Source organism: Apium graveolens, chromosome 5, assembly GCF_009905375.1.
Source record: "Apium graveolens cultivar Ventura chromosome 5, ASM990537v1, whole genome shotgun sequence".
In the NCBI taxonomy this organism is placed as follows: domain Eukaryota; kingdom Viridiplantae; phylum Streptophyta; class Magnoliopsida; order Apiales; family Apiaceae; genus Apium; species Apium graveolens.
In genome coordinates, this window is record NC_133651.1 from 240638192 (window position 1) to 240650922 (window position 12731).

A 12731-nucleotide genomic window follows, 5' to 3' on the forward strand; every position below is an offset into this window, starting at 1 on the left:
ACTGATTAAACGATATAGTTTATTGAAAATTCTAAGTGTATTTAAAAAAATTATATTTTAAATAAAATTTGAATTTTTATTTCACATGAATAGGGTACGAATTATACTTGGTCTAATATTAATTTGATTTATCTCAGATCAGTAATTTACATTATTTTATTTTAACCTCATGGCCAATACACTGACCAAAATTAAACTAATTATTTTTAGTTTAATTTTAATTTTTTTAAATTCTAGATCAATAAGATAATTTTGTTATAGACAGAATAATTAGTATACATGTTTTTTTGTTGATTGAATTGTATTTTATTTTAGTTTTGTGTTAGTTTAAATCAATTGTATACTGTATTTTTTTATCATGGATAAATAAATATATTAGTTTGTTTATCAAGTTTATTCGTATAATTTTTTTAGGAGAATTGATAGTATTATTATTTTATTTTAACTCGAGTCACATTCTATATCAACAAAATCTTAAGAATTATTTTTAGTTTGTTTAAATTTAATTTAGCCTGAAACAACAAATTAGAATGATATAGAAGTCGATATGAATTAAAATTTAAATTGGTAGAAGAAGTTGAATTTAATATAAATTATAGTGATATAGAGTTCGATATAAAATAGAATTTAAATTGATAAAATAATAGAGGAAGTAGACTTCGATATCAATTAGAATTAGAATTAATCGACCCAATAATTAAAATTAGAACAATTAAGTATGGATAATTAAGTAATTTCAGTAAGTACCGACAAACAACTATCAAACTTTTAATATTTCGTCTATTATAATATAGTATTATAATATAGTATAGATTTTGACAGATGTGATTTGATGATGTAAATTCTTAAATAAGAGTTTTACACTTAAGTTACGATGATGTTATACTAATTTGTTTTAGTATATCGTAGATTTCAAAAAGTGATATTGGAGATTATTTTTCCATAATTTCGGGCGGACAAACGAGTCCTTATATCAGGGGAAAGGAAAACTGGACAGTATTGAGTATACAGTATATACACCAGTAAGAATTCACCTGAAACACCAAAGAGTGATGGCCCCCAAAGTTTTAATGGCGAGAATTCATCTCTCTCTCTCTCTCTCGCTCTCTCGCTTTTTATTTCAAAATTAATTGATTAATTTATTAGGTTTACTTCTAAATTTGATCTGTTTGTTTATTTCAGGTAGCAGAAAAACCTAGCATCGCTTTTTCAATTGCAACTGCACTCTCCGCTGGTCAAGTACTTGTGTTTTTCAAACCCTAACCCCTCCTATATATTTTATACCCTCACTCACTTTTCTTGATTATCAATTAGTTTGTTATTTGATTAATCGTAAAATGACAAGAACTTTAATTCGTTAAACCGTTTTCTATTATATATATTTGGTACTGGAAATTTATCTTAAAAGTGAGACACAGGAATAATATGTTTTATGAAACACGTTTATTTTGACTTACAAGTTGCGTGGACTGTATTACTATTTTATTACTTGCAGGTCTGTATTATGATGTGTTTGATTGTTTTGTTATCGATGTTTGGTTTAAATTGCAACGTCTTATCAAGTTTCTTGGTGCAGATGTCAAGCCGCAGGGGTAGTACTGAGGTCCATGAGTTTGAAGCTATGTTTCAAGGGCAGAAAGCACATTATAAAGTGACATCTGTCATTGGACATGTTTTTAGGTTCCTTTATCCCCCTCTCCCGACTTCTATTTTGCACAATATAGTGTGGGGAATTAATGTAGTCCCTCTATGCTAGGTGATTGCTTTAGTTTTTCCTTACTATGTGTTAAAATATATGTTAAACGGTCTGTAATTTAAATCTTTTGATTTATTGAAATACCTGTCTTGCCTCTCTCTCTCTCTCTCTCTCACCTTAATTACACTGTGTATGATTGCAATTTTTAGATTAAATTCTATTTGCTTCCTTCACTTCCAGTTTATGATCTCTTAAAAAATTATGTAATAGATGGTCATTATTATGTCTAAAGTCTAAATTGATTACAGTGTCATTTATAGACATTTGAATTTTTATAGCAGCTCTTGAACTACTTCTTAGCTTGTGGAAGATATTATGTTAATATTTACTTGTCATGATCTGTATGTATCCTTAAGGATGCTTACAGCATCTGAAGAGTTTATTAGTCCTATATCTCTAGTACTTACCTCGTGAACTTTGATAAATTAGGATTTTGAATACGCTTTTATATTTATTTTCTATTTTTGTAAATGTAGCGTAGATTTTCCAGCAGCTTATCAAGATTGGACAGCAACGGATCCTCTTACTCTTTTCCAAGCGCCCGTGTTGAAGACAGAATCAAATCCGAAGGTGTGAAATCTTATGACCTATTATTAGTCTTTTCCCCCCTCTGTACCTTGAAAATTATAAAACCAAAACACAATAGTTCAGATATATGTATCTAGTGAAAGGTCCTGATTATACTATGCTGCTTTATTCACTGGACAATGCATCTGTTTGTACTTGCTAGTCATGCAGACTTGTAGGCTAAAAAAATAATCCTGCCCACATGGCAGGATGTGGGTCAAAGGAAAATTTTGCTTAGCCAACAAAATGCTATGACGTCCATGCCTCCATCGGCATGGTGCATCCATATTAAGTATCATATCTAAACGTGAAACAAAAATGTCTAAAATACTATTACCTGTTTTAGTGTTACCGATTAATACTAAACGTCTAGTTTAATACTTACTGTGGAGCAAAGGATATTTCTATTTACTAGAAGTTGGTCAATCCTGTCTATTTGTTATCTTACTTAATATGTAGTTGCTAACTAAAATTTCTGAATCTAAGGCTCATATCCGTAAACATTTAAACCAAGAAGCTCGTGGCTGTGGAAATTTAGTATTATGGTTAGATTGCGACCGTGAAGGAGAAAATATATGTTTTGAAGGTAATTTTCTTTACACCGTAGTATGCAATAGTTTCTGTGAATGTAATATTATAATTTTTCTTAAGGTAATTCTTTTCTGAATATTTGAAAGGCCTTACAAAGTGCACTATATTTTTAGGCAATACTCGCTATTTTTGCATGAATAGTTAATAGTGTCCTATTGATATTCTCTTCACTTGTTTTTTGTTGGGAACTAATAGCAATTAAGCAATTAGCTTTGTATTTTTAAAGGTCAATTCCTTTATGCTAGATATGTCATGTTTGATACTCCCTCCGTTCCATTAGGAGGTTCTTAGCATTTGAAATAGAAAGTTTGGCACGCATTTTAAGGCTCTTATTTAGTATATTTCCATAACTTATTTTCAAAATTTTCTTTTCTGAATAAAAGTTCAAACATTAAACTTTTTTTCGGAAAAAGAAAATTTTAAAAATGAGTTATGAAACTAGACTAGATACGAGCCTTAAAATGTGTGTCGATCACTCCATTTCAAATATTAATAACCTAGTGGGACGGAGGAATGAACTTTTACTTATCTTTTGGCAGGCCTACTTCCTTAATTTTCTACAGAGTTATATATCAGATATTTTATGTGTTACTGATACTTGATCACTCATCTCTTCTAAAGATTAAATGAAAGATAAATTAGTGCTGAGAATTTTTAAATTACAAGAACAATCATTGAAGTCCTGCAAAATAAAGAATAAAAAAATTCTGCAGCAAGAGTGTCAACTGTCAACACAATATATGGAAATAACTGATGCAGAAGGAACTTGGCATAAAATGAAATTTGACTTTTATTTTTTTTTCTTTCTATATTTTTTATTGCTAGAATTTCTCATGTTTACCAATTTTTGGAATTGTAGTTGGTTAATAATTGGTGGAATACTTCACAATCCTTTATTTCGTTTTTTCAAAATTCATTTTCCAAAAAGTTCACAAAAATTCAGGAAATCATTTTCTTGGAGGATACGATGAATGGTGACTAGCGTTTTTTTTTTTGCTAAATAGTGACTAGCGTTTTTAGTCCTGAATAAGTTAGAATTGAAAATGAGATGACTAATAAATCAATATAATTAGCGCAAACGATCTTTAGATGTTCTTTTACCAATAATCTCTGTTATAGTTCTAGTTATCAGAGGCTGGTCTTTAATTATCTTTTGGTGTCAGTGCTGACTTTCTAGGTAAATAGTTCTTTTTCTTACTCCTAAAAAATTAATTCTTCTTTTGATAATCTTAATTCAGTTATCGACTGCACTGGATTTCATCCAACCAACGGTAGACAAATTTTTCGTGCACGCTTTTCTTCTGTAACTGAAAAGGACATTAAGAAGGCAATGAACAACCTCGTTGCACCCAACAGAGATGAGGCGTTGGCTGTTGATGCTCGCCAAGAAATAGATTTGAAAGTTGGTGTTGCATTCACTCGATTTCAGACCAGCTATTTCCAAGGGAAATATGGAAATCTTGATTCCCGTGTTATCTCGTTAGTTTTCACATCTTTCCCTTCACATCTTTTGGTTATGATCATATTAATATTATAGTTGTCGATTTTGTTGGCGCCTTCGTCAAATCTCATCTTGCTTGATCACTTGATTTCTCCTTTCCCTTCATCTTGGTGGACATGCATTGTCATAACGTCTTCCTATTTTCATATGAACATTGAGTAACATTCATGATTTTTTGGGTAGTGATGTTGACCGTTTTAATGAAAAGTGGCTGTGGAAATTGTGGATTTAGATATATAACTTACATTTTGCTAATCTTTTTTGAATACTTTTTACATAATAAGTGGTGAAGTACTTGTATAGCATATGTTCATAGCAAACAGTTACACTTACATTATATTGCGACTTATTTTTGTGATTACGTCTCTAATTGTGATGGATAATTTAGATGAACCACTCAACCGCATTAACTGCTCGCAACCGAACCACATTTTGCGAATAATCGCGAAATGTGGGTTGGTTGTGGATAAAAATTTTAAGAATAGCTTATTTACGGTTTGGATGCGGTTTTAAATTTTTTATTATCGCAACCGCATGCCACAAATATATTAGAATAAAATATATTTTATAGTATATAAACTAATAAATAAACACATTTATTTTGTTAACATTTTGTTATTTATTTTGTTAACATTTTGTTATTGGATATTATGAAATTAAAAAATTAACACTTTTGTTATGACTTCAAGCTTAGTCCATTACTTCAAGCATCAAGGTTCAATTACCTACCCGTCCATTACCCCCTTCACTCTATTAGCTGCACATCTGCCTCTCAAGCCTCTCTGATGCTGTATAAATGCTAAGCATACACTTATTTTGGGCTAACAGATTAAATGCTCATATTTAAAGTTATATGCAACTATACCAATTAAAATTTGTAATCCTGTACTCTACTTGTTCCATTGGTTAGTCATTTATATTTTGTTATATAAAAGGTGGTAATTTTGTTGCATACAATCTTCAGACAAAATATTGCTAAACTTGAGCTTAGGGTTTATGATATGCCATATGTTATGTATAGTGCCTTCAAATTAAAAAGCTATACTTAAAAAAATTCTATGAAGTGGTATTCTGCTTAAATATGTGATAGATTTTGTAGAATTTTTTGGTTAGTTTAAAAAGAAATTTCGACAAAAAATATTTATTACTAAATTTCTTTTAATTTCTGCTTTGGGTGCTTTCAAAAGCATTTTTTTGAATTTTAACGTGTTGAGAAGGCTGCAGCCACCTCACAATTGAATTGTCTATTGCTTTTTGTCCATTCAGAGTCGAGTTCCAAATTTTAAACTATATACCTGTTTTTGTTCTGTTTATAATTTATTCTTGTATTCCTAAAAAGTTGTATCTTTATTTGTAATTATCTCCCAACATTCAAAATTGTTTTAGCTATGGGCCTTGTCAAACTCCTACACTTGGGTTCTGTGTGCAACGTTACCTTCAAATAAATACATTTAAGCCAGAAAAGTTTTGGGCTGTGCATCCTTACATCGTTCACAATGGATATGAGCTTAAGTTAGAGTGGGAGCGTAACAGATTGTTTGACGCAGATGTAAGTGCTCTCTCCTTGATTCATCCTATGAACCTCTTTTACCTGGATTTTGCATGACTTTCACCATACTGTATATATTTCGAAACTAAGGTTGCGGAGATGTTTCGGGCTTTAATAGTTGATGATGGACTTGTTGAAGTTACTAGCATATCAGAAAAGCAGGAAACCAAAGTTCGCCCTTCTGGTCTTAATACAGTTAACCTTCTGAAGGTGGGATAGAATTTCTTGAGATTCCATATTTCTCTCATGCTTTAAAGTCTTCATTTTTACCTTTCTGGGACCTTAATTTCGCAATACTGTTCAAGTTCCTGCGTGTAAAACAACTGGATGACAAATTATTTTCATTGATTCAGGTTGCTTCAAGTTCGTTAGGCTTTGGTCCTCAATTGGCTATGCAATTAGCTGAGCGTTTGTATACTCAGGGTTTTATCAGGTTTTTTTTGAACCTCCAGTGAACATCATTCTAGTGCAAATTGTTACACCCTGTGTTAGTGAATAATTAGGACTCAACATCTAATTTACATGTAGAGTTTCTTAAAGTATACTTTCAGTGACCAGGTTTGCAAAAATATGTTTCCTTTTTAGTGGGGGGTAAGAGTTTATTTATTTAGCAGGTGATATCTACTAAATTTTAAAAAAAATTGTCTTGACTTTTCTTTTTTCCTTTTGTTGTATCTTTAAGAGATTGTCTTGTTAGAATCTGAAAATTAGATAAAAACCAATTACTTCATGGGTTTGGTAACATACCAGCGGTGACATTCCCTCAATCTTTTGCAGAAATTTCGTCATTAACCATAATAATGGGACTGGCTGCTAATGCTATAGTTCATCGCCAAAAGTACATTTAGCCCAATGTAATAAGGCCAAAGGCTAAAAGTATGTTATCTTTATCTGCTGGAAAATCTACGTTAGACACCTATTCTGAGGAGAGGAGTATATATTGATGCATCTTGGAAGTCAAAAAATCGTGTGATTCTGGTGGTCATCTTAGTTGATGTAGGAAAAAGCAGCGTAGTTCATGGGACATTTTGTCTTGTCCTAATTTTATAGTTTTTTTACAGATTTTTCTTTCCCCCCTTCCCCTCCCATTTTTTGCTTCTCCTCCATATCTATCAATCACTGATTATGAATTTCTAAACTTAATTTCTTGTTTATTGGTTTTGTTGTAGCTATCCACGTACTGAGAGCACTGCGTACCCTTCATCATTTGATTTCAGAGGAGCACTAGACGTTTTGAGGAACAATCCAGTATTTGGTTATGACGTGCAGAAGCTACTAGCTGATGGCTATGTCAAACCACGCTCAGGAACTGATGTAGGTGACCACCCTCCCATAACTCCAATGCGTTCAGCTTCGGAGGATATGTTAGGATATGATGCTTGGAGAGTGTACCAGTATGTCTGTCAACACTTTCTTGGCACCTTATCGCCTGACTGCAAATTTATCAGGTAATAGCATTGCCAATCGTACTCTTTAGCAGGATACTCTTGCTTAAATTTTAAATGCCAGAACCAAGATTCCTCCGTCAAATGGCATTTATGATTTCAACAATGGTAAATGTTACCATTGATAGTCTATATATATTTCTTCCATATCAAGAAAACTAGTACTACCTTTTTGCTTGTTAGGTTGCATGTCGGAATTAACATCCTATAGAAAGTACTCGTTTCTTGATAATTAATATTAATATTCCTAGTAAGTGAGAAAAGTTGTTGATATAAGTATTTAAATTTATGGGAACTTCAAGTAACCAAGGGCGGGGTTGGTAAGCAACTTCCCACATATCATGGGTATTCACACTTCCAAAGAAGTTGCACTTCCTTTGTTTTGTGCAACCAAACAATGTTATTAAATGGAACTTCCTCAGTCCCTTTTTAGTTGTCACTTCTGAAAAAAACAAATTGTCCCTAAATAGTTGTCTCACTCTTGTTCCAATACATTTTTGTACATATTTTTCCATGTTTACCCCTACATTCCTAGTTCCAAGGTTTTAACTTTACAACTAATATTCACACTACTAACTCATCATTTAATGCTTTAATTAGGGGTATACATGGAAACATAGGATACAATTCAATTTTTTTTAGGATGTGTGTTTTACCCAAAAGTAACAAATAAAAAAGGAACGGAGGGAGTACTACCTAGAAAGTTGAAATACGTATTGGGAAGGTAACCAAAGAAGTACTTCATTTTACAAAGCAACTCCATTTTGGTATCTTGCATACAATATCTACTGCCTCCATGCTGGTCATTCCGCAACATATACCATTTTGGGTAGTTCCACTCATTCTGCAACAGTTCTATTAATGGCAAATTTTTCTCATAATTTTGATATTTTTGATAGTAGATCCATTTTAAATGTTTAATGCTATTATCATTTTTAAATGTAAAACATTAATAAACCACCCATCCTTACCCTTTTATCCTACTTGATTACTCTCCTAAATTAACATGCATAAAGCAAATGTTAAAGAATCAATGCAAAGGAGGTAGTATATCTTTGGATTTATCCGAAAGACTGATGAGTGAAAGAAGATGACTAACAGAATGAACCTGAGTAGATAAAGAAGAGAAGAAACAGTTGAGTTTTGTGTCCATACAAATGTGAAGTTTTTTTGATTTTAAAAAATTGCTGAACTGTGGCTATTTCACTTTAAGTTTCTAATTTCCACTTACTTTTCTCCTGATCTCAATTCAGATTTTACAATTTATTAAATGTATGTATTTGGATGTTTGTAGAACCAAAATTGATTTTTCAGTCGGTGGAGAATTCTTTTACTGCACGGGGCAAAATGTCACAGTTAAAGGATTCACATCACTTATGCCATGGTTGGCCATAAGTGAGAAAAGTCTTCCTCGGCTCACCAATGGGGACAAAATAGAACTTTCTAAAGTTGAGTTGTATGAGGTATTTTTCTGATGCCATGAACTTTTGAGTTTAAAAGTTTGAAAAATTTGTTCATTCCTTTACATTGTTATAAAGATCCACACTCCATCTTGTCTTTTATCTTAAAAAAAGAAAGAGAAAGACCAAATCCATTGAGGAAATATGAGGGAAGCATTCTGAAGAATATTTTCCTGAACGGCCAACTCCTTTTGCAAATTAATTAGAAATAGAATTGGTAATACTTCTGCATAATGGCGTACCATCATCTATAATGCCTGTGAAAGTCCTGATTCTGCTACTATTTTTAGATATTAAAAAATGATGAATTGATTTAGTCTTGGAGTGAACTTCATTTTTATGCTTGTGGTTGGGGATGTCAATCACTGCTCAATGCATTTGGTAAGAAATCTTACTTCAATTTTGTAGGGGAACACTGCACCACCAGACTACCTTAGTGAGAGTGAGCTGATCTCTTTGATGGAGAAGAATGGAATTGGGACAGACGCATCAATTCCTGTACATATCAACAACATTAGTGAACGCAACTACGTACAGGTTCGTAACATTTTTTAAAGTTTAAATAAAATTTGGATATGCTGGGTTATAAGCAAATTCTCTGATCAGAAATTTTGTACATGGTATGAGTTACTCATGCATTCATGTGGTATCCCTTTCAGGTACAAGCTGGAAGAAGGTTGATTCCAACTGCTTTAGGTGTCAGTTTAATTAGAGGCTACCAATGTATTGATCCAGATCTCTGTTTACCCGACATCAGGAGTTTTATAGAGCAACAGATAACACTTGTTTCTAAAGGCCAGGCCAACCATTCTCTTGTTGTGCAGCATGTACTAGCCCAATTTCAGCAGAAGTTTAGTTACTTTGTGAAGAAGGTACACTATACGATAATGATGATAAAAACCTGTTTTCTTGCAGTTAAAAACTGATTAAAAATATTAAGCATGTGATAATATATATCAGTTAGTATGAAAATAAATTTACTTAAAAAGTTTTAATGTGTATCTGGTAAATACTAAAATACATGTTATCCGTTGATCTGATGCCTGTACCTACCAGACACATGTTTTGTAGCTTACAACCTATGAAAGTGACTTGTTTGTTCGCTTCACAATAAGAGGAAACATAAAATGTTATAACAAAAAACATTGCCATCAATATCTTCACCTGGGTATGTCTTAAAAGCAGTTTTGCTAATTTGAGCACTCAGCAGCACTCATTTCTTAAAAGGATTTTTACGGCGTGTAGGTAGGTTTTCAATTCATTCCCATAATTTTTGATACACGACCTAAAAGCATTTTAAAATAAATTCTATTCAAAGTGGGGCGGAACCTGCACATATAGGACGATGCTTGAGTTCAGAAAAACCACCCTCTTTAGTTTAATTGGCTATTTCGCTTCAACTTGAAAGGAAGAACAGCTTAAGATGAGCTGAAATTTTTGATGGTACATAAAGTATTGAACGTAGTGTTGAGTTTGGTAATAGCAAGAGAGAAGCACATGTACTAATAACAATCAAATGAAGAAAGCGCTTAGTAAATCAGTCAAACATAGCATGTTATATATGCTTTATTCCTGGTCAAACATATTAAGCTATCATAACAAAAAGCTAAGCTCTTTTCTATTGCTTGTTCCAGATTGAAAACATGGATTCACTGTTTGAAGCACAGTTCTCTCCACTTTCAGATTCTGGACGCATGCTTAGCAAGTGCGGTAAATGTCTGAGGTACATGAAGTACATCTCTAGCTTGCCGTCGCGGTTATTCTGTGGTACATGCGAGGAAGTGTATTATGTCCCTCAAAAGGGCACAATCAAGGTATTACTGCCCTTGTGACATTAAAAATTATATCTTCACCTTTTTTTAACAAAATTTAGTCGAACTATACAATACATTTACCCATGCGGACTCGCTAGTCGCTACATTACAAGAACCAAGTGTACTTCAGAAACAGAGGGTCCTTTGTGATTACTAATATTACTGATGTAGCTGGCTCCATACATCACAAATACACATGTGGACTAGCTATGTTACAAGAACCAAGGGTACTTCAGTAACAGAGGGTCCTCTGTAATTACTGATATTACTCCTTTAGGTTCCTTGGATACTTTCACAAGATAAGCAAGTGTGTCAGATTAGGCAAAAACATATCGCAGAGATATGCCTGGCACTTGTTTTCTATGTGTTGATTTGTACATCTCATGTAGAGACCTGTGACGGCTGTATCTAATACTCCCTCCATCCCATTTTAATAGTCCACTTTGTTTAAAAAATATTTTCCAAGATATTTGTCTTGTTCTATATCCCATGCAAATTTTGTGGTTCAATATTGACTAAATTAAGTAACAAGACCCTCCTCATAAATATCATTGTCTAGAAATTTAAAATGCACATTATTTAATGACTTTTGTGTGTGTGTATATATATGTATACACTTACTTACCTCTTGAACCATATGTAACTAATATAATGTATAAAAACCAAGCTATATTGTTGTGTGAAACCGAGAAAAAAGATATTACAGTGTTAAATTTGCAAAGTGGACTATTAAAATGGGATGGAGGGAGTAACTATTGTCATTGAACAGAATCGAATGGGGTTAAACCTATACCTGAGGAAATATAAGTAATTGTTAGACATATAAGACTTCGGACTAGTATGTAAGAGAAAACATGATTGTAGAATATGGAGCGATATATTTTATTGATAGGCATGAACTTATTTTATACTGCATAGCAGCAACATCAGTGCAGGCAATCAAGTTTAATTTTACAATAAAATCTTCTAACATATAGGTGTCATATAATTAGCCAAATGGAGATATTCCAGGACCTTAATTACAACATAAAGATTGAACTTCTGATTATCAGCTTCAAGAATCATATTAATTAACAGTAATACTTAGGAGGTATTACTGTTTTACATTTCTTCCAAAGTGATGGTGTCCAGCTTGGATAAGTAATCATTTAATTATAAAAATTTACATCATTGCAGTTGTACAAGGAAATAACGTGTCCTTTGGACAACTTTGAGCTTTTAATATTTTCCATGGCTGGTCCAGAAGGCAAATCATTCCCTCTCTGCCCTTACTGTTATAACAATCCTCCATTCGAAGGTATAGACACATTATTTGGTGCTAGCAAAGCTGGAAGTACTGGCAAACTGGGTAAAGGTGCTGGCATGCCGTGTTTCATGTGTCCTCACCCTACCTGCCGGCATTCATTAATTGCTCAAGGTGTTTGTGCCTGTCCAGAATGCAGCGGGACACTTGTCCTCGACCCTGTCAGTGCTCCTAAATGGAGACTATACTGCAACATGTGCAATTGTCTGGTTTTCCTTCCTGAAGGGGCTCATCGGATAACCACAACTCGAGAAAAATGTCCGGAATGTGAATCCACTATCTTAGAAGTGGACTTCAATAAGAAAACAACACCTTTAGAAGATGGAGCCACCTTGTATATCGGGTGCATCCTTTGTGATGAGCTACTGCATTCCATGATTGAGATGAAGCATGGAAAGTCATTCTTTAAACGGACGGGTGGAAGGGGAAGAGGGAGGGGGAGAGGGAGAGGACATAGCTTAAGAGGAAGAGGTGGAAGGAAACAGCAGGACCCAAAAATGAGTTTTAGAGATTTTTGATAGCGACGCATAGAAACCTGTATTGTGAGTTGTAGCAGTTTTTTCTTTTGATAAGTAATTTTTTGAAAGTAAAGTTCTGAATGTACTAAATGTATGTTTTGCAGTTTTGTTACAAGAAATTTGTCAAATAAGATTGATTCTAACAACAGTTAATTTTATGGGCGTCTTTCTTTAACAGCATTCAAAACTTTGTGGGCTGTATGACCATCTCGGATACCCTTCTTAAC

General features: G+C 33.1%; 1 protein-coding gene across 6 annotated transcripts; it reads left to right on the plus strand.

Moving 5' to 3' along the window:
- Positions 1–915: 915 nt before the first annotated feature.
- LOC141724990 (DNA topoisomerase 3-beta) lies at positions 916–12679 on the plus strand. 6 transcript variants are annotated; one of them, XM_074527324.1, is made up of 15 exons: positions 916–1073; positions 1183–1245; positions 1577–1680; positions 2233–2326; positions 2810–2909; positions 4153–4393; positions 5802–5964; positions 6055–6174; positions 6318–6397; positions 7134–7412; positions 8704–8872; positions 9278–9406; positions 9529–9741; positions 10504–10683; positions 11860–12679. In XM_074527324.1, exons 1-15 carry the CDS (start codon positions 1053–1055, stop codon positions 12502–12504), a joined length of 2601 nt encoding a protein of 866 aa, XP_074383425.1. In that variant the 5' UTR covers positions 916–1052; the 3' UTR covers positions 12505–12679. The 6 variants fall into 6 exon arrangements, with proteins under 6 accessions (XP_074383425.1, XP_074383426.1, XP_074383427.1 ...); XM_074527325.1 differs by having other exon boundaries at positions 917–1073; positions 1183–1239; XM_074527326.1 differs by having other exon boundaries at positions 995–1073; positions 1183–1234.
- The last annotated feature ends 52 nt before the right edge of the window (positions 12680–12731 follow it).